This window comes from Thermobia domestica, chromosome 2 (assembly GCF_964235325.1).
Source record: "Thermobia domestica chromosome 2, izTheDome1.hap1.1, whole genome shotgun sequence".
NCBI lineage: Eukaryota > Metazoa > Arthropoda > Insecta > Zygentoma > Lepismatidae > Thermobia > Thermobia domestica.
In genome coordinates this window covers 106,193,807-106,220,737 of record NC_137455.1, presented here as the reverse complement: position 1 = coordinate 106,220,737, position 26,931 = coordinate 106,193,807, and the positions used below count along the sequence as shown (strand labels likewise).

The 26,931-nt window shown below is 33.6% G+C and overlaps 1 protein-coding gene across 8 annotated transcripts in view; it reads left to right on the top strand.

Moving 5' to 3' along the window:
• The window catches only part of Ca-beta (Calcium channel protein beta subunit), a 636,212-nt gene that overhangs the window by 498,852 nt on the left and 110,429 nt on the right, over positions 1-26,931 (top strand). Inside the window, exon 2 of one of the 8 annotated variants that reach the window (XM_081744604.1) lies at positions 16,150-16,188. The exons of the other annotated variants lie outside the window; for them this stretch is intronic. Within the exon in view, the coding sequence (XP_081600730.1) occupies positions 16,168-16,188 (21 nt within the window). The 5' untranslated portion in view covers positions 16,150-16,167. The remainder of the gene's footprint in view (positions 1-16,149; positions 16,189-26,931) is intronic. 8 annotated transcript variants of the gene reach the window in all.

The window sequence follows — 26,931 nt, the reverse complement described above, 5'->3', positions numbered from 1 at the left end:
GAGAAAGAAGGGTAGCGAAAGCCAATGTAAAAGCTCTGTACACGTAATGAAATTTGGATCGTGCTTAATGGGGCACGAAAACCAACTTACGTAACCATAGTAACTCAGATGGCTGATGCATTGAGCAAGAGAAGGCTGTGAAAGGTTCTTTCGTCAAAGAGTTAGCGGAAAGTGTACTGTTGTAGCATGATTGAACGCTTTAGGCATTATATTTCGTTCCTCTCCAATAGATCACTCTTGTGAAGGCAGAAAATTATGCTTGCATAGATAACTTCCCTCTATTTTTTCTCTAATTAGTTGTTTAGCTATATTCATATATTTTTTTATCTCTTATCGGTTGATTTAACTGTTAAAAAAATAGATAATCACTTATTAAGGTACCCTTTTCGCTTAAGGTACCCTTTCAGTTATTGTTTAAAGTACCCTTCCAGTTGCTAGTGCAAGCGCCTTTGGTGCACGGGGTCATAGATTCGATCCCCAGTGTGGAAGCCTTGAAACTTTGAACTCAGTAAGATGGTTCGGATTCCACCTTAAACTGAACGTCTGCGCCTCCTATAGCCTCGGTGCTGAACAGAAACGCTATACTTCAACCAACGAACTTAGCAATTCAAATTTTCCCTTAGGAGAGAGCTTCCCTTGCTTACAATTTCGTATGTGCTTGTTTTACGTTATTCTTAATAATCTTATGGTTCAGTAGTTAGGGTGAGGGCTTTTAGCACGCGTGGTCTCGGTTTCGATCCCTGATGGAAAACAAATTTTTTCAGTGTAGACACTCCGTCGTAAAACAGTTGAGGAACTACTTGAATTAAGAAGGTGGTGTTTTTTGATATTGATACATAGAAGGCAGCGGCGCAAATCTGTCTTCAACATTGGGGAAGATGGGTAAGAACGTTCCCATTATCTTTTTTTTTTTTTTTTTAAATATTTTTAAAGCGATGTTCAAAATATTTATGAAGTGGGAAAACAATCTGTGGAGGATCATGGGAGCAGAGCTGTCTTCAACATTGGAAAACGGGCAGATTTGAGGCTTATTCTGGGGGGACACCAAATTAATCTCACTTTCCTTTATGGCAATCGAACACACATTATCACATGTCTCCCCAAAAACACATTTCAAATCGGATTATTGAAGGAACAGTCCCCCCAGTTCCCAGATTGGAGGGGACATGTCCCCCTCATGCCGACGGGATTTGCGACAGTGATAGAAAGAACTATGAGAACCGGTCTAGTGATTCTTATCACTCAACTCAAAGCCGCCTTGCCTCTCTAGACCGTAGAATTCAGGGTCAGCGAGATTTCTTTGATTAATTTTAGTCATAATGGGGCACGATTAGTTTTATATCTCGCATTTATTCGTATTTCAATTAGTTGAATGCTATCATTTGCTCTGTGAGATAGAAAATATTAAAATTTACCGCAAAACAAGAAGTATGCACTCAACTAGTAATGGGTATTATGATCGTAGAAATAATCGTTCTTTATTGATTTGAGCTAATCTTAATGAAAATTACACATTGTATTTAATTAGTATTTAACAGGTTCTCAAACCTGTTCGCCATCATGTTGACAACAAAAACTAGCTACTTCCAGTAGCATTTGAAGAAAATGGAAGATAGCACATTCTGTGTCTAGTCCTTTAAGCCATTGATGTCGCCAACATTCCTGCTATACAGTACACACTTCCTTTACCATATTCCATAACCAGAAACCATAGAATATCAAATCTGAGGATTTATGGAAGCTACTTCAATGGTTCAGCACTATCATTCCATCGACTGGGAAATATGTTGTCAGGTTAGGCACGAACAGTAAGGGCATAATGCTGTTGATGAACTATCTTGTTGGAAATATCATGCAGTCGGATTTGTAGCGATTGTTCAGTAATGGCGTATTGCTGTAACATCATTAAGTACATGTTTGACGTCACTGTGGGGGTATAAAAAAGTAGAGTACAATTACTCCACCGGGAGTTATAGAGTACCAAATATTCACCTTTAGGGAGTCACATTAATGATTCCGAATGACTCAAGGATTTGTAGTGTCCCAGAGAATTGAATTAATCTGAATGACGATTAAACAGATTAAACCTAGATTCTAGATATTGACAAACTTGTCCACTTGATTCAAGAGATCTTACTAATCTACTTGATTTGAGATACTGTCTTAATTGTCTATTCGATTCAATATAGTGTCTTACTCGTCCATATTTTCGAGTTCAAGATAGTGTTTTATTTGTTCATTTTATTCAAAATATATACTGTTTTACTTGTCCATCTGATTCAAGACATTATCTTATTTATCCACTTGATTCAAGATAATGTTTCACTTGTGCATTTTTGATTCAACTTCTCCACTTGATTGTATTTTGCTGCCACGAGACTTAACAGAAAGTTCTTCTCCTTCCCCCCCACTTATTTTTTTTTTTTTTTTTTTTGTAAATCCTGGTCCATAAGAGATTGCTTTAATTTCGAATCAAACAACGTTTCTTTTGTTGGCTGCAACATACAATGCTTTTAGATCTTACCACTCTTGTAATAAAATCAAAATTCATGTCACCAGATGGGAGCAAAATCTTGGACTGAAGAGCATTTTTAAGAGAGAATTACAATTTTAATGTCCTCGTGTGACTGCACAAAATGGACTGAAAGGAAATCCTTCCCAAGCACAGAATGTACTGTATGTATAAAGATGTTGATTCAGCTCGTTTTGAGAAAGAAAACAGAAAAAAAAAAATGAAGACATTACTTTTGGGCAACGGTTGAGCCTATTGACTCGTTTTACATAATATTCTTTTTGTTGGAAGCATATGAATAGATTTACACAAGGCTAACAAATGCTCTCAAATGCTCTCATGTGTTACTGCGTTAATATATTGTGTTCTTTCTGCATATTTCATGTCGAATTAATCTGAATTTGAAGATACGTACGAAATTCGAATGCCTCGTATGGACATCTTAATGAAACCACCCCCACCCATTCTTGTCCCATTCTATGTCATACGTTTAAAGAAAATGAAACGCGTGTTTGATAATTTGAAATGAAAAGTCTAAATACCAAATTGCATGTCTCTAACCTGAAAAAATTCCAAGGTATAGACATTTTAACACAATAATTGCAACCCTCCATTTCCCCACTTCCATATCGAATTTCCAAACAATCCTTCGGTAATGGTACCATAGGGTCATAAATCCTATGCACTGTCCAAGTTTATAGCTTAAGCAGTTTCACTTAGGGGTTGATCAGCAGTCAATCAGGACTACAAACTTTTAAATATAGAGACTTTTCCGTTTTAAATATAGAGGCTTTTACGACGTTTAGAATAAATTTTCAAATTCGAAGAGAAACAAATTCTCAATTTTGTGAGTGAAAACATAATGCAGGAAAATTCCGATTTCTTCCCACATTCTATTTTTCTCTTAATGTAAAAAATCCTTCTGGTCATCATTGCACGTATCGCAAACTGAATTCCACGTCTTTCAGTTTACAAAGTGCACACGATGGCTCTTAGTTGGGTGGTGTTTGTCATCAAATATTTTTTTTTATTGCCGTTATTACTTAATTTCTAAACAGAAGTCCGCTACCATTTAATTCAAGTTACTCTCCGATTGGACATTACGCAAAAAGGATTGAAAAACAACAGGAAGCTTTCGAAATATGGGTGTGAAGAAGAATGGAAGGAATTAGCTGGGTCGAGCGGAAAACGAATAAGAGAGTGTTAGAAATGGTTGGGAGAAAACAACCATTTTATATTAATAGGAAGAGGAAGAGAAGCTAATTGGGACATTGGGTAAGAAGGAACTGTTTCATGAGGGACGTGCTAGAAGTGGGGCAGGAGAGAGAGGGAGAGGGCGAAGGAGACAACAATTGATGGACGATATCAAAATAGAGAAATCGTACGTGAAGACGAAGAGGTTAGCGGAAGACCGTGGAGCATGGCAGCTTCTTAGTTGCGGCAAATGGCCTGCCAATAATGGCAGAATACCTACAATGATGATGATGATGATTCTCCGATTGTTTCAACACTGAAGGCTCAATGTTTCCACTAGGAATCGAACCCATAACTCACGCTTTCTGAGCATTCAATTACACATGAGTACCATTAAAAACAATCTCCCATGTGATCTATTACTTTCTAACACTATATTTTTTTTAAATATCTCAATGCGAACCAACGAATTATATCTCCGTCGTCACAAAACAGAAAACAATTTATTTCAGTCTTTGTTTTTACCATATTTTATTGCTCTTCCTTCGGTTTTACTACTTTGAAATTCCTTGGTTCGATCTCTGGCATACTACAATAAAAAATAAAAGAATAGAAAAAGCAAGGAAGAGCAGCGTTTGGCTGACGTAAATCCGTGAAATGGAAAAATTTAGTGTGACGTTCAAATGCTAACAACAATAACAACAATAAAAATCAGAAGTCAACTTCCCTGACTTTAAGAGTAGGATAGGATGTAGCGTGTTTGATCAGCTATATTTTATTCAGAACAATTTTATAGCTTTGTACACTTATTATTATTATTACTGTTATTCTCGCACATGCTGCTAGATTGCAGATTTTCTGCTTTATAAAAAAAGAACTATTAAGATACAAACATTTCCCCTACCTCTCTAAATAACATAAAGAAAATAAAACGATTAAAAATAAGAGAGTGTGAGTAGCAGAGGGAGAGAATAACCGCATTGAACTATCTATAAAGTCACGAAAATTCACGAAACATTTATCTTTTTTCTTAAAAAAAAAAAAAAAAAAAAAAAACAGAAGAAGATAGTACTCTCTGATGGGCGAGAAGGAGAGAGAGAAAGGGGTTATGGGAAGGAGGGAGATAGAACTAGAAATGTGGTCGCGACCGAGAGTAATCAATACTAGCGCCGCTGCTGCAGTCGGACAGAGAGAGAGAGTAGGGCAGCATCAACTTCACTACAGTGGTGAGGAGAAGGGGTTAAAGGCGAGATAGATATACAGTCATTTCCAGGATGTGACTTTTTATACTTCTGTAACAGGCGTTGGATAGAAGGAAAAGGAAAGAAATGAATGGAATTGATTTATGTATATATATATATATATATATATATATATATATATATATATATATATATATATATATATATATATATATATATATATATATATATATATATAACACCTATATAACTTCTTCACGTAAATATATAAATACATAATCTCCCTGTCTCTAAATATATTTTCAAACACTCATCACAACTGATTGTATGTTTTCGTATATAATGTACTAGCAGAATGTCCGTTCTTCGCACGGGGAGAATACGTTTCATTTTGCGTCATAAGAAATGTAACTGTTCATCTCAGCGAACCCGAAAACTATGGATTCGTCAATAATATCTGTCATTGTCGATCATTTTTATATATTTGTCCCTTCCCCTAATTTGCACTGTCAAAGTGAAATAATAAACACCATCCTAGGCCCGAACCTCCTCTATGTTGAAAATTTGATCGAGATCGGTCGGGTGGATCAAGAGTTAATAAGTCATAAACATAATCACTTTCATATACTACTAACTTATATATTAGTTTAATTTAAAGTAATGAAGTACTTCTGGGGATGTTGTTTATACAACAAAGTAACGTTAAAATTATAATAATACCATAATCAAACGATAGGTCTTTTAAATACTCTAACATTTTTCTTCTAATATCTTATCAAAATAATTGCAGGAATAAGTATTTTAAAACATTTTTTCAAACTAAGATATAATTGCCAAATAACGGACAAATTTTCGAGTAACTAATTGAATAATATTATTTACCTAAGTAACCAACTATTTTTTCGAATATCTGTTGCACTTTAAAATTATATTTCAATAATTATTCGAGTAATGAGTTATTGTACAAATAAATTATTAGAGAAACGAATTATTGTTTGATTTATTGAATAATTATTCCAATAATGAATTATTCTTCGAGTTACTTTTCGAAGAATTATTTGAATAACGAGTTCTTGTATGCGTAATTAATCAAGTAATGAATTCTCGAATTATTTTTCGAATAATTATTTGAATAATGAATTGTTGTACGCGTAATTATTTGGGCAATGAATTGTTATTTGAATTATTTTTTGAATAATTATTTGAATAACAAACTGTTGTACGAATAATTATTCGAGTAGTGAATCATTGCTCGATTCCAATAATTATTTGAACAACGAATTATTTTTTGAATAATTACTTGAATAAGAAATTATTTTTGAATAACGAATTGTTATCCGAATTATTTTTAGAAATAGATACTTGAACAACGAATTATTGTACAAATTATGCTATAATTTTTAATAATTTCTCGAATAATGGATTATTGTTCATTTGAGTAATTAATTTTTCGAGTAAGGAATTATTGTTCAAATGACTTTTGAAATGATGGAACAAAAGTTAAGAAGAACTATAATTAGAACATACTTTAAGCGTCACTCGCAATCTGTACTGACACAGCGAACTCCATACCTTGAAATGAAAATATTACGTGTATATTTTTCTTTTGAATTTTTGTGGAAATCACAATTATTTTAATTATGACGTTTCAGGACGAAGTATATTTGAATAATTATCAGAACTTGAACAACACTAGTTGCACTACATGTAAGCGAAATTGTTTCTAAAATTTGTGTCAGTAAAAGTCTACAAGTATCTTTCTGTGAATGTACGAATTATGACGTAAATGCCTTCTCGATTTTTCTGATGGAACAAAATTCTTCAATTTAGCGCACTCAATCCTTTTGCCAGGGAGGCAAGGTGGCGGTGGTCAGTCGTAGAGAGCTTCCCTCTGGTGCGTTTTGTCCCTGGTTCGATTCCCGACGAAGCAAGTTTATGGTGGACAACATCGTGTTCAGTAGTTTTCTCGGGGTACTCCCTTTTCCTCCCACCTTTTCATTCCATCAATTCTTGAATCACCATTCACTTGCCTTAATCATTCGTCTCCCTTAGCCTAACGGGCATACACGTGGGACGTTAAACTGAAAAATTTCATTTATTTTTTTTCCAATCCTGTTGCGAACTTGAAATCAATTCTGGTACTTGTAAAATGAAACGTAGAACGATAGAATGGGTCAAGGGATATTTTAAGATATTAACGGAAATGCTAAATAAAGGAAAGATAAAAGATTGCTTTTGCAATTTAACAATATTAAGTACCTATAACTAAGCACTATATTTTTGCTTTATATTAATTCCCTTTTTTTTTCTCAGTATTCACAAATACGTATAGAAATCCACTCATCTTTGCGTAGAACTGTTTTAAAGAGTTGGGCCTACTTCGCATTTCAGGATAGAAAGCTACCCTGTTTCCCTTCAGGTTATGCAAACCACATTCTCTTTGGGAATTTCTGGTTACATAAAGATTAGGCTGAAATTATTTCTTAAAACCGTAATTTATATTGCACAGTTCACGCTGAAAAGTGAGAGAAAGATTTATTTATTTATTTATTTATTTATTTATTTAAATGACATATTTATTTGTCCAGTTTTCTGGTGCAGATGTAAGTAGATAAAGAATTAAATAAACTCTTTGCTAATTTCCGGAATTCAGATAAACAATACTTCGTATGCAGTTTTGAGTAACGTAAAACAGAGAGAAAATTCTTTACTTCAGAAATCTGTATGATCATGAATACCGAACTTTATTCGAAGAGAACAGAAAAAGATGTCATTAAAAGAAGTCATTTTAATGGTTCGAATTTCCCTCCTGAGATCTTCGCAGCTGAAAAGAAGTTTGGAAACCACTTCCTTAATATACATCAACAGGTTAACATTATACGCGTATATTATGTTAGGGAATTAACTATATTTAGTCTAGCAATACTCATTGTATACATTCAACATTTATAACTAATGTATGACCTTTCTAAAAGAATAAGTATCGTTCCATTCATTTCACAGTGTCGGGCAAATTTATTTTGATGTTGAATAGAAGGGTAGAAAGGAACAGTGAAATAAGCCAACACCTTGATTTATTTTTTTTGAAATTCGCGGGGAAAAGGAATGTCAGAACCATTTAAAGAAGAAAATAAAGATCATACAGATGTTAAGAGACAGGAAACCGTTATAGAGAAAGCACGAAGGCAAAATGGTTGAAAAACGGAGACTGTTAGATAGAAACTTCTTGTACCCGCTTTCCCGATTCTTTCTGAAAGACGTCTATAAATAAGGTTGTTGTTGAGATTGGTCTATGGTGATGCTACGAAGCGATACGGGGCCGTAACTGGCACAGATTAAAGATCATTACCATGAAGTAAACCCTGTTTCAGAAGTACCTAGATTGAATCGTAAAAGCAATATAAGAAACGTAGTCGCAATACGTTCATGTGAAGAAAATGGTGTAGAACTTTAGACCATAATTGAAGGAGTCAAGAAGCAAGAGTTGTATGTGTACCACTGTGCTTGTCTATTGCATTGTTGATATTTTACATTTTGCCAAAAAAAAATCAAACATGGCGCGAATTTACTTTGAGGCTTTCCACTTTTAAGAAACAACCATACAATCCAATCGTGCACTTTTTGCTAATTTTGTTTTATTCATTGTGAAGAGCACTTAATTTTACTCCTATGAAGCATGGTTCTAACAATGAAAGTCCCTCAACAATGAACGAACTAAAATATAACAAAAGTGCACAGATTATTCTCTAATTATTATTGATTTAATTTGTCTTTGAACAAAATTTGGATATTAACTTCTTGAAATTGATTCACTTATTCTAAATATTGTCACTCTCTACGAAATACAATTGAAAGGTAGGAGAAAAGTACTGCCATCTGTTGTGATTAACTCTCCTTTAAATTCACCTGGGTTTATCGTACACCGTCAAGTTTTAGGTTTACAAAAAAAAAAAAAAAGTCGATTTTTTCTCGAAAACCATTTACATTTCGTGTCATATTGTTCAGTTCAATAAGATTTATCAATTGGTAAATGTTTCATTTTTAGACAATTTTGTTCTCATTATAAGTTATAATAATATTCTGAAATTACAGGGTTTTTATATAAAAAATGGTAAAATTTGAGAAAAGAACAATGTAAGGCAATGCATTAGTTAGGTCAACATCTCTATTCGTATTATTTTATATAAAATTATCTTTGTTTTATTGTTATCATTATTATCATCATCATCATCATCTACAACAATATAGTTTGTCTTCATGATGGGCCACGGTGGCTTAGTAGTAGAGCATTCAGTTCTGGTGCGTGGGGTCCCGAGTTCGATCCCAGGTCCCGCCAAGTGAACTTTGTGGTGGTCAAACACCATGTGCTTGGTTTTTATCGGGGTTCTCCGGTTTCCGCCCACTTTCTTCATTCCACCTTTTCATTCATTTCTCATAATCACTGTCTCTTTTAACCGGTATAACGGTGAGACGTAAAACTAAGATTTCATTTTTTTTGTCTCCATATTTCAAACATACTCTTTCTACTGTAATTTTCTCCGAATATTATTGTTTCTCTTGTAATATGTTCATCACTAGCCTTCTTCTGAAGTAGGCTACTTTACTACTCTATAACGAATACTGCGTTTATAATAGCTTCTGTTAATAAGCGTGCAAGAGATATGCTTGTTATATGTCGTAAGGCAATCTCGTCAAAAACATGTAAAGAAAGCTACTGCTAAAGATTTTGTTCTATGATTAAAAGGAACTTTATAGCTAGAGTTATGCGTATTATTAATTTTACTTGATGTATCCGTATCATTATAGCTTTTTGCGGATATATTTTTAGTTTATGTGCGGATGGCGGTTAGAAATTGAGATGTTCAGATGTTCGTGGAAAGACATTAATTTTAGTGATACTTCTAAAAATTATTAATTATTTACATCTTATAACAAAGTATCCTTACCTTTTCTAAACAAATGACTCACACAACAAGATTGAATTTAGTTAATCACATTATCTTTTTCTCTGCTTTAAAACCCTATCATGAATAGGTCTATGAAATAAATGCTTTAGCGGTAGTTTATGTAAGATATCTCATATTTTTCTTTCTGGAAGATCTATCTCCATTTTACCTTTACGTTCTGGACAAATACACTTATGTGTTATGAATTAGAAAAAATGAAGAAAAAGGATTTACTCAAAAAAATTAATTGGCAGATATAATATTACTAGCTTGACAAGATTTTTTTGGTCAGAAGTGTGCATTTGAGGATATGTTAAGTAATTCGTATGTTTTCCATTTATTTCGTGCTTCCGTTTGGATTAATTTTATTACCATTTATTTAGCGTAGGATTCACGAAACTATAAAGGAGGAATATGCAATTATTATAGTTAACACTATTTTTGGAACCGTAACTGTCATAGAACAAATAAGTTTTATACATGAATTATCTCGTTATCTGAGTGCAAATAGAGATATTGTGAATGCAACACGTTTGTAGATGCGGCTTTTTATATACGCAAAGACCGCAGACAGCATTACCTAACGAAATTGCTGGTTGCATACAAACCAGGCGGATTTGCTTCTATATGCATAATATATACTATCAATACACGGTAGCAGCGATTTTGCGATTTTACGACCAGCCAGCGATTAGAATTTCTTTGTTCTTGTTTATTTGTTTTCTCAGAAGATAATCGAACATATCTCTCCAACATGTGCAGAGTAATATTATAAAAATAATAGCTAATAAGCAGCCATTAAACTCTGTTTATCTCATTTTCTTAGGATTAGGAATTAGATTTTAGATTTCTGGGCTTTTGAAATCTATGGACATGTTAGCTCGTCACATATAAGGGATGACGTCCCTTGGCGATCACACTATCTGAGGAAAGCGACGGAAGAAGAGATTGGAGAAGGAAGGAAGCGGTCTGGGACTTATATATTGGGTATCATCCCGGCATTTGTCTGGTGTCAATGGGGAAACCCTTACTCAGGATGGCTGACCTGAAAAAGATTTACACTTCTTTGACCGAGTGTCCCCACAGGGGATCGACTCCAGGACTGCTCGCACCAAAGAAATATGTCGAAAGCGTTATATTATTTCATCATCAGACAAATGACAAATCTTATTTTTTTGTGTGTCATGCATCGAGAGCAATGTACTCTAAATCTTATACATTGACTATGCCTAAGAGAAATATGACTGAAATTTTATATGTACTCAGGGAATATATACTGTTATTCCTAAAACTGAAAAATCATTACTAGGAAATGAGCGTTTGACAAGCTGCAGTAGATGACAAATCAACCTTTCCTTAAGCCCTTAATTCTGTTGAGTCCTCAATTCACCCAATACCTCTCTCACTCACATATACATATATTTTAATTTGTCCCCCTTGTATGTCTGTGTTCCCCCTGAATGTTGTGTTGTTTGGTGTTTGTGTTAATGTTGTATGTAGTGTTGTTGTTGTTGTTATTGATGTTGTAGTTCTATTGCAATTGCAAATAAAAAAATATTTCATCACTATACAATATGTCTCAAAAGTCCCCTGACATAGGGTAACTCTGTTATTATCAGAGTTACAACAAAATATAAGTGGGGAAACCGTCTCCAAATGCAATGTTTTCTATCTAAAGTGAAGGATTTTTTTTTTTTAATCGGATGAGCCGTTTGCGCTGTACACTCTTTACGTACCAAATGTTAAATGAAAATGCAACGTTGCCATTTACCGGGACCCACAACATAAATGAATGAAGTTATTGTTTGAAATGGGGGCTGGCCATCGACACGTTAGCATAAAAGACAGTAACGTAATTCATTTATGTTGTGAGTCCCGGTAAATGGCAACGTTGCATTTTCATTTAACATTGGGCGCATAAAGAGTGTAGAGCTGAAACGACTCATCCGATTTAAAAAGTTCCTTCACTTTAGATTGAAAATATCATATTTGGAAACGGTTTTCCCTTTTACGTTTTGTTGTAACTCTGATAATAACAGAGTTACCCTATGTCAGCGGACTTTTGAGACACCTTATATGTTTAAATCCCAGCTTTATTAAAGCAACTATTTCAATTAATGTGTCATAAGAATAAAAAGGAGGTTTAAATAAGATTCTGACAAAAAAAAAAACAGAGGCATTGTTACTGATTGGCATAATTTGAGTGTTTTACTATTCCTAAAAGTAAATGAAGGATGAATAAAAAAAACATTGAATTTGTTAACTACTAATTTCAATATGGAATTGTTTACAACTTCAAAAAAAAAAAAATGAATTGGTATTTTTATAACAACAAATAAATAGTTTGCTTAATACACTTGCTATACCTACTTTACACAGGCAAAAAATATCACTGTTGTTCTTTAAACAAAACATATCAAGCTTTTGTCTTCTTATACAAATATATTTTGTTTAAAAAATAATAAAATGTTTGTGTTTTGTTTTTTTTAAAAAAGAAAACAAAAACAATTTGTGTTATTTTATTTTGTTTCTATATAACGTATATATATACATATATATATGTGTGTGTGTGTTGGTTTCTAATATGCATGCTCACACCTGTCTTGTTTATAATGCCTAAGTTAATCGAATCACTTGTGTACTGTTGCAAAGAAAAAAATCACAATGCAAAACTAATTTTCCTTGGTGATTGTGTTTTCTTTTTTCTCTTATGTGAGAGTGTGAGGAGAATAAATGGGTGAGTGAAAGAGTTTTATAAATGGGACGTATGATTGATCTTTTTTTAATTTTTATTTTTTGTTTAAAGAATCAGTATCTTGTGTCTTTCTTTCTTTCTAAACTAAAATAACTCAAAAATATTGTAAAAACAGTTTTCTATAGCGGGTTTTTGCGACTAGTAATTTAAGAGGAAAAACACAATTGGTATACTTTTTTGTATGGGTATATGTCGTTGAAACAAGCACATTGTGGGTATTGTGAAACTACCCTTTAAAACAGAACATTCCTCAGTTACTGTTATTTCTAACTTTCAAGACCACAGTTCGCTACTTCTTAATTCAAGGAGGTCCGCAATTGCCTCATCATCCTTGGTCAAACCAAAACCTTCGTGCTTCCACTAGGAATCGAATCCTGAGCTACATAACCAAAGACATTATTTGACTACATAGAACCACCTTAGGTGCAGAAAATACTAGTTTAATCATTAGAATAACCAAACAATAAGAGATATGCATAATGCATAGTATAAAATGAAATAAGTTCGCTAGTATAATACGCAAGGAACCTTAGATTTTATAAGCAAGATTCCGGTCTCTATCCGAAAGCGCTTATTTATTTGTAAAAAATAAAATTATTCTCTAGCTTTTAATCTTTAGAATGCTGGATAAAAATTTCTGAAGAACCGAAGAAAAATAAATCTTATTTCAGTGGAGTATTGGTCTCCATATGCTACAGGTTAGACGTGCATATCTGACTGGATCAAAATTATTAGATTAAATGTATACTGGGTGTATGAAAAGTCGTGGGCCATAGGCCATAAACATGAATATATATGGCGGTTTAAGGTAAATATAGAGATTGCCAATATGTGGAAGCACATCTTCCATATCTTTCGAATCGACGTCTGTTTTAGGAAGTTTCAATGTTCACGATAATTCAGTCAGATTTAGAAATTGGAGGTAAAATTGTGCTCAAAGACGAATTGAACAGATAATTCAAGGATTATTCGTGTTCTTTAAATATACGGTTGCGTTATGTGTTGTGAGAATTTTATTGCTGGAAGCGTGATAATGAGATACAAAAGAAAGCTCTCTCAACACAACGAGTGTCACCTGAATGTTGACTGAATTAATCTTTGGAACAAAATGTGTCTCTTACATTTGACTGAATTATTACAAATATTAAGCGCAAACTATATAGTTCTTTTTATATCACAGGCTAGAGCATTATTATAGGTTGCGTCTTCAAATCAGGGATGCTAGGTTTATTTGTACTAGGAACAAAGTAATGCCCGTTAACAATAGGAAGAAAGCGTATGAACAGGTTACAAGATGATATAATTAAAATTTAAAAAAAAAAAAGAGAGAAATGGTTTTGGGGAAAGTTTTGAGAAATGATTTAGGTTCAAAGGATCAATGCTGTAGCTACACTGGAGCATCGCTTCTCAATAGATCAGCGAAGTCAAGCAGTGTCTCTCTGGTCAGAAGAAAGATGGGTGACCATTCGTATTCACCAGATGGTGTAAGTATTGCGCACACAATGTCGTCTTGAAATAAAAAGAAGTAGCGAATTCCGGTCTAGAAAGCCAACATTATCGACGAGTGAAGTCAATGTGATGACCACATATCACTCCAAAGGCATGAGTGCCACAAGCCAGCTGGCAGACCCTAGGTCCCTAAGAGTTGTTGCGCCAGAGTTTTATTGTAGTTTATGTTCCGAGGTTCGTTTGTATTTCGACCATTCTGTCTGGTCACCTACGGTTGATAATCACGTTCAAACTCGGTTAGAACTGACAGTGACTGGCATCTATAACAATTTTTTAAACAAAAAGGAGCCGGAACTGGCCTCCGACTGACTCTCTAAAAGAATGCCCACGAGACTTCAAAAAATGGAGTGTTATAAAGGATATTTTCTTCTTGGATTGCCAAGTCTAATTCCCAAGATCATATCGAAGAATGTTGAGATATGATGAATTAGCCAAGGTGCGTTACGTAAAAGGAGGGAATTGGGTTACCCGGAAAGTTTCCCATCGGTTTATTTATAATTTCCGCCATGTGTTGTTTTACACACTGAAAAGTTTAAAACAAAAACAAAGATACAAGAAGCAATGTGCCAAAGTCTGTAAAAGCAACACTGAAATATGACCTTTTCATTTCTCTACAAGTCTGATTGCGAATGCATTTGATTGTTTTCAAATTATGATTTCGCACAATCTATCGATAAATACCAGATGTCACTCTCTTTTAAAGAAAGAACAAAAAATATATATTGAAGGGTAGGATAGTCAATTGAGGCTCCTTTATTTACACTCCTAAAATGAGGTAATTTTTTTTCTGCCACTAAAACTTTAGTTTGTAGTTTGATCACAATTAGAACAGAAAGGAAATTGGACTGTCTTGTACGTTAATCATTGGGGTATTTTAAAGAATATTAGAACTCTATACTCCACATGCGAATTATTCGCTAAGTAATGAAAGACATAGAACTTACTGGCTCGTACTGAATACGATTTTTAGTAAAATGAGACATGCTACTGAAACATCTGAATAATAAATCATGTTGCACAAGACATAAAAATATGCTTAACTTGTGACTTATACTTCTTAAATGTTAAATTGAATAAGTCACTTATCCTCGAAAGCAATTGAAATTTAAAAAGGGAACCGACACATGGAATACTTACAATAAATTACACCAGGCTTCTTGTTAACTTAAAAATGATATGTCGATATTAGAAATAACATCACTAAAGCAATGTTTCCCAACATATGGTCTGCAGACCTCTTAGAACACGTAGTAATCACCAAAGTGGGATTACAACCTTTCCTTGAACACTTTTAATAATTGTACATATAATTTTATACATTGTACACTTTGAAAATAAACATGAATATTTTTTTCTAGTGAAGCCTCATAAAGATAACATGTGCAGTTATTCGGGTTTTTGGCCTTGTAATATTTTTGATTGATTGATTCGTTGATGTGTTAATGGGAGCGTCAGCTCCTAGGGTATTTGTCTTCGTCATGAAAAGGACAATGACCGGTACATTCTAATTATTTAAAAAAAAATTAAACTATTAAAAATAAAAACAATAATCAAAAATAAAACTTCAAGAAAGTGTTAAACTTTCACTTACAATACAATCTCAATAATACAATACAACAAACTTTATATAAAAAAATAAAACAGAGAAGAATAATCCAAGAAGAAAAGCCTAAGATAACTTTTACTATTTTAATTCCATAAATAAATGTGAGAATACAGTTACAAGAAACAAGTTTATTCACGACAAGCTATCTAATATTATTTAGGCATCAATCTCACAATAGTTTGCACTACTGATGTAAAAGAACATAGTTCATACGCGAGTAAAAATGAAAGACACAAGATAATGTTTCTTAATGAGCAAACAAAAAAAAAAAAAAAAAAAGATCAATTTTTCCCTCACCTTTACTTTAATCACAAAACTAGTTTAACATTATTATAAACATGCAATTTCTTCTCACTTTGTAGGCGGATGTTTTTTCATCTTGTTGTTTGATTGTCATCTGTCTCTTGCATGCTGCTGCACCCTAGTGGTGTGACCTGTAACTTATGTCCAAGTATACTCCACTGGTAAGCAACTTCGCCTCAGCTTAACTAACAAAAATCTGTTACAGCTGCTTTTATTTTTGTGTTTTGTTTTGTCTGAATTCTTTCCTTTTCGTTCTCTCTTGCTTTTTCTCTTACTTTGTTCGTTTTATGTGGGCTCTTGTCACAAAGCAAATGGTTAATCGAAAAAAAAAGCTTTATTATTGCAATATTTTTGTTTTCTTATTGCAAGGAACAAAAGTATGGGCATAATTCCTTGATGTTAAGCTTTTGTAGGAGATGCTGCGTATGTAATGCTTTCAGTATTAATATAAACTTTATACAGTACATTTTGTTTATTATATTATTACAGTTCATATTATATATTGAATACTTCGATAAAAATTTTGTAATACGTAAATATATTTGAGTATTTTTGTGCTATTTATTTTTTTTATTATTTGTAAAGGTAATGAATGTTATATGTATATTTAAATATAAATGTTTTAATTGTGGTAATATTAATTTTAGATCATTTACGTTTAGTAGCGTAGTTGTATATAGAGATATATCGTAAGTTATAATGGACCAGTACCGTATAGGCTTGAAGTGAGTTCCTAAGTTTTCTGTGATTTCAAAATTAGTCCTCATGAACGGTAAGTTATAACAGTAACTACGTACATGGAAAACCAAGTTATTTTACGAGGAACTTTGATAACTATTATATCATCATAATACGTGAAATGATAAAGACGGCATCACGGTAGGAGGTAGAACGATTAGATGTATAAGATGTGCAGATGATGTGGCGCTTGTTGCAGAATCTGAAAATAAAATTAATAGGATATTAGAAAACTTGAGAAAGGGTTTTGAAGAATATGGCATGAAAATAAATGTTAGAAAGACAAAAGCCATGATCATTGGCACGAAGAGATCTGTGTCAAATATAAACGTGAGAGGGGAGAAAATAGAATAAGTGAATAGTGTTATGATATCTGGGTAGTATTTTTAGTAATGACATAAAAGGCGAACTTGAAATAAAAGCAAGGATAGGAATGGCGAATGAAGCCTTTAGGAGGAAGAAAAGTCTGTTTTGTGGAACCTTGAATAAAGAATTGAGAAAAAGATTCATAAAATGCTTCGTGTGAAGTATTGTACTGTATGAGGCGAAAACATAGACAGTTTTCAAGTGATGAAAAACGAGTGAAAGCTTTCAAAATGTGGGTGTGGAGAAGAATGGAAAGAATTAGTCGGGTCGAGCGGAAAGCAAATTAGAGGATGTTAGAAATGGAGGAGGAGAAAAGAACACTTTTAGATATTATTGAGAATAGGAAGAGAAACTGGTTGGCACATCCTAAAAAGAAACTATATCATGAGAGACGTGCTAGAGGGTATGGTGGCAGGAAAGAGAGAGGGGGGGGGCGAAGGAGGCTATAATTAATGGACGATATAAAAACAGAAAGATCATACGTGAAGACTAAGAGGTTAGCGGAGGACCGTGGAGCATGAAAGCTTCTCAGCTGCAGCAAGTGACCTTCCAATAAGGGCAGAATACCTATTATGATGATGATGATAAGTGAAATGTTTAACCAAATAACAAAACGATTTTTTTGTGTCAAAATGATTCTTTGGTGTGGGAGACCTAAGTCCGATTCTCTCGACATGAGTACATGTGATCTTGGAAGTTACTCATAACTCAGTTCTGAGAAGGGATGATAAACCCCCAAATCAACATACGAAACTTTAGACATATCATCTTACAAACAAACAATGACAAAATAGAATTATTTAGCAGGTTATCTCTTCTTTAACTATCCTAGCTATCACGTAGTCTTCCCCGCATTAAGAGTCATTCATTATCAATATCAAATTACGTCATTTTACATTTATCAAAATAACGAGGTGTATAACAAAAGGTATTTCAGGAACATCTGGATGATTGTGGTTAATGTTGCCACCAAAATACCACAAAAATCAGAATAAGTAATATGTATAAAATAGGTAATCATTACCAAGAATTTTAAAAAATCTATTAATTAGATCTTATATGAGGCAAAAAAGGAAAGAAAGGGAAAGTGATAAACATGTCAGGTAAAAACTTAAGGTTTATTTAGAATCATAAAATTATTCTTAGTTTTTATTTATACATGAGAAGTACGTAAGGAGAAAATAAATACCCATGTGTGCTTCAAAAGGTGAGTAGTGAGCAGGCGTCGTCGGATAGAAAGAAGGCACTCTAGACAGTAGAGGCTCAAACTAAATGTAATACTAGTTATAGGTGAGTGGGCCACGTCTGAAGTCCGCGATTATCCAAATTTGAAGAGTAATACTTGGAACTATAATATCAAATTATAAACTGCGATAGTTGAGGTATTCCTATATTTAAATTTGGAAAACATAGCGCCTTTTTTAAAAAAAAATGAAATAGAGTTGTTAAAGAATTAGACATGTTACTTTCAGCTGAGAAAGATTGGAGAACATAATATCCAAGCTCACAGGAAGTATTATGTAATAAAATGGAGAAGTGTCTTTCAACTAAGAAAAGTTGGAGAATATACTAAGTGGCCAAAAACAAAGGCAGCAGCTTACAATAGACTGATATCAGAATATTGGAAAAGTTATTTTTAGCTGAGAAAAACTTAGAATAACATCTAAAAACGTAGGAATTACTATGAAATAGAGTGGTAAGAGTATTAGAAACGTTACTTTTAGCTGAGAAACAATTAGAGTAAATAATACCCAAAAACGTAGGAAAAGTTGTAAGAGTCTCAAAGATATTGCTTTTAGCTAAGAAAAATGATAAAATTGCTTAATGACATATCACAAGAACGTCATAATATAAAGGCAGCCATATATCAAAATAATGGACACATCCATATACTGTTACATTTATTGAGATAGTAATACTGAATCTTCTTGTTGCAATAGTCTTCTGTGAGTTTGTAACAGTAAATATTTCGTACACTACAACTATCTTGTGTGTCGAGAGATGGTGAATAGTACAGGAGACGGTGTAAAACTGATTCCTGTGTGCAACTGACCAGATGGGGGTACTAAATAAGAGACCTCTCCGATTATCAAACAACAAACTATGGTCAAGATTTTAATTGGAACATGAGTAGACTGTCAGTGCATTAGATGTCTAGAGAATAATAGTGTTCAAGGTGATAACAGCGTGCAATACATCATCAAAGAAGAAGAATAGTGGACGGAAACCAAGCTTAGATGAGAGAGAGAGAGATCAGACAAGAGTGAAGAGGGTTGTCATAAGAAAAAAGAAAGTTCTGCACAACTGATCGCAGATATCAATCAGCATCTGGAATAACCTGTTTCCTCTGCATAACCTCGAAATTCACCACAGAGTAGCAATTCTCCATAAGGCGGTAGAGCGAAAAAGATTACGTCAAGAACATAATACATTGACTACCGATGATTGAAAGAGAACATCGTAATCCAATAAATCAGTTTTCTCTGTGTTGTCAACAGTAGATTGTGTTAATGTATGCGAGATGCATCTTCCGGACTACATACCGTATAGCAGCTTTTGTTGGTAGCTTTGTAGCTCAATTTCCTGACTATAATTATTATTTTCAAAGAATGAATTTCTGCCAGTTTTTATGTGTACATTATCGCTGACCATTTGCCATCTATGGTACAGATGTTTCCTAATAACGACGCAATCTTCCAGGATAACAATGCACCAATACATATTAAGGATAATCCTGTTCAGGTGTGATATATGGAACATCAGCATTAACTTCAGTACTTTCTCTCTATCCCATCAATTCCGGACTCATACATTTTTGAACATTTGCAGCCAATTTTAGAGCCGCGAGGTCAGATTTTTCAGAGAACAGATGGGAGATTTTACGATTTTTAGGAAACTGAGGCAATTTCATCAAAAAATTGTAACGCATAAAACAGAAGAAAGTAGATTACAATTTGGTTGTAATATTATGTATTAGGAGTATGTGCTTCAGATCCTACGTTAAAGTGTAGATCTTCGTAACATATTGTCTCCGTACTGACAGGAACGCTAAATTAAAAACCAAAAAATCAAGTATATTAGACAAATTTTTGTTGTCTTTAATTGTATTTTAATGAAGACTTTGCATCTTTTAACAGTCCCCATCCCACTGTATACTTTCAAAATAGTCCTTGCAGGGCATATTGAATTTCACTACCAGTTGTAGTTGTTTTTTATTAGTTCACAACATCTTCTGTTCCTCATATCAGCTAGCTACGATCAATCGAAACTGTTGATAGACGGCAAAGGCTAAGATGATGAAACCAAATTATTCTTAAACATAAGATCTAGGCGCCTTTTAGATAGAAGATAAGAATGTAATATGTTGCATTTTCTTTCTAAATACAAAGTTACGTCGTTGTTTTGAACTATTAATACTGTGTGAGAAATCAATTCTTCTAATTAAGCACTAACTTATAAAAACATTTCAAAGATGTCCAGGACCATCATTTCTTTAATTTATTTAAAAAAGAACGGATGAAATCGTTTTACGGGAAAATTAAAATGTGCCAGAAAAACTTAAGATTTCGAACTCCTAGGCACAGATTTCCTCCTTTGTCATCTCTGATGCTCTTTAATGTTCTGCTTCATGAACAGTCGTATACTATATCTCTGCAAAAATTCATTAGTTCGCTTCAATTCCGCGCCGAATACAAGAAGCAGCCTAAAAAGTGGTTCTATGCCAAACTAATCACATAAATTGAAAGTTTATTACTGTTTCCATGATTTTGACATTAACCAGAGAGATGTGAGAACTGTAGAACTATTAGTCTCATAACACATGCAGCTTCGAATCCTGAACAGAAGGTTGTAGGAAACAACAAATGAAGAAGTTGAAGATTAATAGTTCGGGTTTAGAAGAGATAAGGGCACAAAACATGCAATTGAGTAATTGAGGGTAATCGGTGAAAGATTTACAGAAAAGGGGAAGAAGTATATGTTGTATTTGTTGATCTAGAGAAGGCTTTTGACTATGTGAATGGAGAATTGTTATTGAGAGTTCTAAAGAAGGTTGAATCGATATGGAAAGATTGAAAACTCATAAGAAACTTATATATGAACCAACAAATATGTGTTAAAATAGGGGAAGAAATGAAAGACGAGAGTGCAATTGGAAAGGGACTTCTTCAGGGATGTTATCTTTCGCAGATGGTATTTAATATCTAGAAGATACAGTAAAAATAACCTACACAACGAAGACGGTATGTTGGTAGGAGGTAGAATGATTACCTGTATACTGTTTGCAGATGGTACGGCGCTTGTTGCGGAATCTGAAAAGAAAATCAATAAGATGCTAGAAAACTTGAAGAAGAAATTTGAAGTATGGAGGTGAAAATATATGTTAAAAAATCAAGAGCCATAGTTATTGGAACGATTCGGCTGGGATCAAATATAGAAATGGAGGGGGGAGCAAATACAACAGGTGACTAATTTTCGATACTCGGGTAGTACTATTAGTGATAATATGAAGTTCAATCGTGAAATAAACACAAGGATAGGAACGGCGAAAGAAGCCTTTAAGAGGAAGAAAAATCTATTTTGTGGATCCTTGAATAAAGAGTCGAGGAAAAGATTCATAAAATTCCTCATGTGGAGTATTGAAGCAGAAGCGTAGACAGTACTCAAAAGCTATGAAAAAAGACTCAAAGCTTTCGAAATGTGGGTGTGAGAAAGAAGAAGAAAATTAAGTGGATCGAGTGGAAAACGAATTAGACGATGTTAGAAATGGTGGAGAAAAAAGAACAATTTTAGATGTAATAGAAAAGAGAAGATAAACTGGTTGGGACATTGACTCAGACGTGCTAGAGGATATGGTGACAGGAAAATTAGGGATCCTTCAGTTGATGGACGATATCAAAACAGGAAAATCGTACGTGAAGACAAAACCATTGGCTGAAAGTCGTGGTGCATGGAAGCTTTTCAGTTGCGGCAAGTGACTTGCCAATAATGACAGAAGACTATGATGAAGATGACGTGTTTTTCTCCAGCAAAAATAATATGTTTCATACTCTTACCAATCTATTTTATAATACTTCCTTGGAGGCAGCTATATTCTCCTATTTTTCTCAGCTAAAAGTAAAGTTTTCAACACGCTTATCACTCTGTTTCGTAATACTTCTTATGTATACACAGTATGTCATCGAGATTCAGGAGTGTTCGTCTAGTATAAAGTTAGTGAGTGTCTCAGCATCAATATTGTCTAGGTTATTGTAGCAGTAGAATCATTTCAGATTTTCTATTTAGGGGAGGAAAGAAAGACGCTGCCGTATAGGTACATTTTCATCTTTTAATTAATATTTTATTGTATTTTGATTAAGGTGTATACATATCTCACACTCAGGGGGGAGAATTTCTCCCCGTGAATGTCCAAATGACGATTGTTTATTGTAGACAATTGATAAAGTGTCCTCTTTGAACAATGGATTCACTTTCTGTGGGCGTGGTTTTGGGTTCGATGCTCCAGATAAAGGAGATAGATATATTTATGCACTGTGCCGACTATATTTTATCAGACTTCAGATCATTTTAGCATTGTAGAAAAAAATAACGATGTATAAATAATGTATATCCTACGTACTTTTTATCAAAAGAGACACCAACCAAAGCTTAAAACTTTACTTTATTTTAAATTATAATTTGTAACTATTTCGGATATCTAGCATATCCTTCTTCAGGCACGATCTTTTGTTAAAACAATTAATCCAAAGCCATGAGTACTTTTTATACTTACTCATTAATTAAAATAACTTCAAACTACTAAGCAAGAAGAGATATTGTAGAACTTTTAAATTTAAACAAGTATTTCTAAACATATTTTCTACTCTGGTTAACATAACTGTCCTTATTACAAAAGGTATTGTAGTATACCTTATTAATTAATTGATGAAACCAAAATTAGTAGTAAAATACCGACATTCATTAAATTAAATATGATAAAGCAATTAACACTACGCCAACCAAATCATAAATCCGAATAATAATAATGAGATTAGACGTTATAAATAGTGACAAAGAAAAACAAAATAATATAGTTCTTCAGTAACCTCACAAGAGTAACATTCGCTTTAGCAAGTGTAATTTCTGGTCCAAACCCTACTGAGTGATTGCTTTCACTTTAGTGTTGCTAAAGGTCGTCAAACATTTTAAAAAAAAAGAGAGAAAGAGAGAGACGCAAAAATGTACCACGAAGCCTATACGGAACTGTAGTTCATCTGTACTTAATATATGTAATAATTAAAATATGTTTTAGAATGTTTACATTTACAAGTATTATCTTGTGTATAATTTGATAATTTCGTTAATGTTATCAATAATTTAAAAGTTTTCAGCAATACTCTCGTTTTTGTTCCATATAACGTAAAGTATTAACAGATGATGTGGCACCTCTTTATAGATAGTTATCTGTAGCGTATCATATTAGATTAGATTAAATTGAGAGTTCGTATGGATTTTGAAACGACACAGGAAAGACAGAATTTTGAAACATACATACTCTAAATTTTGCGTAAAATCACACTCAATCACTGGCATATTAACTAACTCTATGGTTTATGGAACTCGAAGGTTCAATGCTGTGTTCACAAAAACTCTTCATTGACTTTTATCCTTAGCCAACTGGATCCAGTTTCTACTTTGTATTTCTATTTCTACGAGATCCATCTTAATATTGTCCTTCCATCTGCGCCTAGGTCTTGTTAATGGTCGTGGATTTCCAGTTAAAACTTTCAGAATGTTCCTACTTTCTTTCATTCTGGTTACATGATCTACCCACCTAAACCTCCTAGATTTGATGACCCTAACAATGTTTGATAAAAGATATAAATTACTGTATGTAGTTCCTCGTTATGAAGTTTCCGCTATTCTCCACTCCTCTTGAGTCCGAATATTCGTCTCAGGATCTTATTCTCAAATACTTTCAGTCTACGTTCTTCCCTCAGAGTAAGCGACCATGTTTTTCAACTATACAATACAAGAGGCATGATTATCGGTTTATATATTTTAAGCTTCAAATTCCTCGACAGAATTCCTGACGACGAAAAATTTTGAACTGAATAATAGCATAAATTCCCTGCTTTTAGTCGATATTTCATTTTTTCGTGGATATGGTTTTCATTTGTTAATATTGATCCTAGATATTTGAAAGCATTCACTTTATCGAAAGTATTATTTGATACTTTACCGCATCTATATTGCAGTATTACGATCTCGACGAACTTCCATGCATTTAGTTTTCTCTGAATTTACTTCTAAACTCATGTCCCTGAAAGTATTTAATAAGACCTCTATATTTCTTTCTATTGTTCTCTTATCGTGCACTATTAAATTTATATCATCAGCATACGCCATAACCTGGTGAACACCATTCAGCTCTAGGCCCTGGTTGCTTCTGATTTTCCTACTCGGACTTTATTTGGGATTTTAAAACACGTATTAATTAATTTAACTAGCTTTTTCGGTATTCCAAATTCTATAAGAATATTGTACAATATTTCTTTCCTAACCGACTCGTAAGCCTTTCTAAAATCAATAAATAATTGATGTTCCCGGATATTGTATTCCCATTTCTTTTCGAGTATTTGTCGAGTAGTAAATATCTGGTCGATAGTTGATCAATTTAACCTAAATCTGCACTGATAATCTCCAATAATTTCGTCTGCATATGGAGTCAATTTTGCTAATGGAATGTTTGAGAGGATTTTATAGGATGTTGACAGAAGAGAAATGCTTCGATAATTGTTATGAACAATTTTGTTGTCTTTCTTGTGAATTGGAACAATGATTAATTCTTTCCACTCTTGTGGCAACTCCTCCTTGTTCCAGATAAGGAGAATGAGTTTATGTATCTTGTTTCAATTTTTTCCCTACGGCTATGATTAACTCAGCCGGAATTTCATCTACACCCAGAAATTTGTGTGTGTTTTTTAATTTCTTTACCGTGATTTCTACTTCTATTCGGTTAGGCTCCAGAATCACTGGCATACTTCCTGCTAAATTATAATTATGGTAATAGATTCCGTACCTTTTATATAAAATCAATAATGAGTAGTCGTTATTTAAATATATATATATATAATAGGCCTACCTGCCATATTATAAATTACTGTAGTTTAACAATGATCGGATATTATTTTGTCAGTGATATGTTAATATATTTTACGCGATATTTAAGTATACTGTATGTCTCTATTAATATCTGAGTTCGGGAAAAGTTTGGATTTTATGCCGAGACACATCTTTCTAGCATGCTCTAAGCTAAAGAATGTTGGTGTAACCAGATGATTCTGAGCGGACGGATTAGGAAGATGAATTTAAAATATTAGTATCTCCGAAATATTGCTCCTCCGAGAAAAGGTGACAGAACTTTTTTTTTTAATGACCGCTGTGTTATTGTAGAGGTTTCTGTCGTTTTTGATTTGACAACGACTTCTTATATCACTGAAAAAGGTATGGGTTTCCAAATGACTTATTTCTAGAAATTGAAGTTGGTTTTCGGAAGCAGCATTCATTCATTGTGTGTAATCTGACTGCCATGATATTTTCGTTTAACGTTTCGTGAAAGTTACAGATTACTTTTTATTCTGCAAGCAGACATGATTCATAGAGTTACGTAAGCATCAATTTTCAATCTTCAGAAGCTGTTAAAATCACTTTTCCCAAACTATGGTTGTTGTTTAATGCAATTTCAAATGCTTTTGTTATTTTCTTTTGGATAAGGGGGGGGGGGTTGAGTGAATTAAAATAGTTGAAACTGTTAAATTAACAATAACAATTGTACAGAAAGTATATAATTTAAACATCAGTATATTCTCATTACTTTCATACCAAAGGTGGAGTGGGAGTTGTATTGTAGATGAGGAGGGTTGGGTGCACATATTCCTTTTTAGAGAGAACATATCAAAAGAATTAAGAAGGTAAACATTTTGAACCATGAGAACAGACAACCCTGTTTGTAGTTAGATATTTCACCATTACTGAAGATTTTGGAGTGTCGTCATGAGCAATGAACTATACGGGACACTATGATTCAGTAGTAGAGCGCTCACCTCTGGTACAGCGGGGGACACTTCTAAATGGTACAGCCATATGGAGATTTACGGCTAAGGTGTACCATTTAGAAGTGTCCCCCGCTTACAATGAGTCCCTAGTTAGGCCCCAGGCCAAGTAGGGTTTTGGTAGACAACATCGTTTACATGAGTTTCCTCGAAGTTCTTTCACTTAATCCCGACCTCTCTCCTGGCTATATAGTTAGCGTACACGTTTCCCGGCGGGGTCTCATGTGGTTCGGATCCCATATTAAGTTGTAAATCTACGTCTCATATAGCCTAGCTGTTGAAAGGGAAGCTAAAATCAAAATATATAAATCCATCCAATTTGCTCCTACATTCTAATACTATTCATTCTTTAACAATCATTCGTTTCATTACTCATCCGTCTAGGGCAAAATCGTGGTATTCAAATATATCAAAACATTTCGTATAATTTCAAGAGCAACGGGCCTAGAGCTATGTGCATGAAAGGTAAAAGTCGCTAATAAATAGGGAAAACAATATAATACAATAAGTGTTTTTGTATCTGCTAGTTTATGTTTGTGACAAAATGAAAGTGACTATGTTTGTAACTTAATAACTTTTGAACCACCGCGGACCGATCTAGATCAAATTTTCCACAGTGACACGTTCGATGCCGTCTAAATCCAAATTCAGCCCACAATAGTAATATTTAATTTTTATTTATATAGATTATTTATTATTTTCTAATTT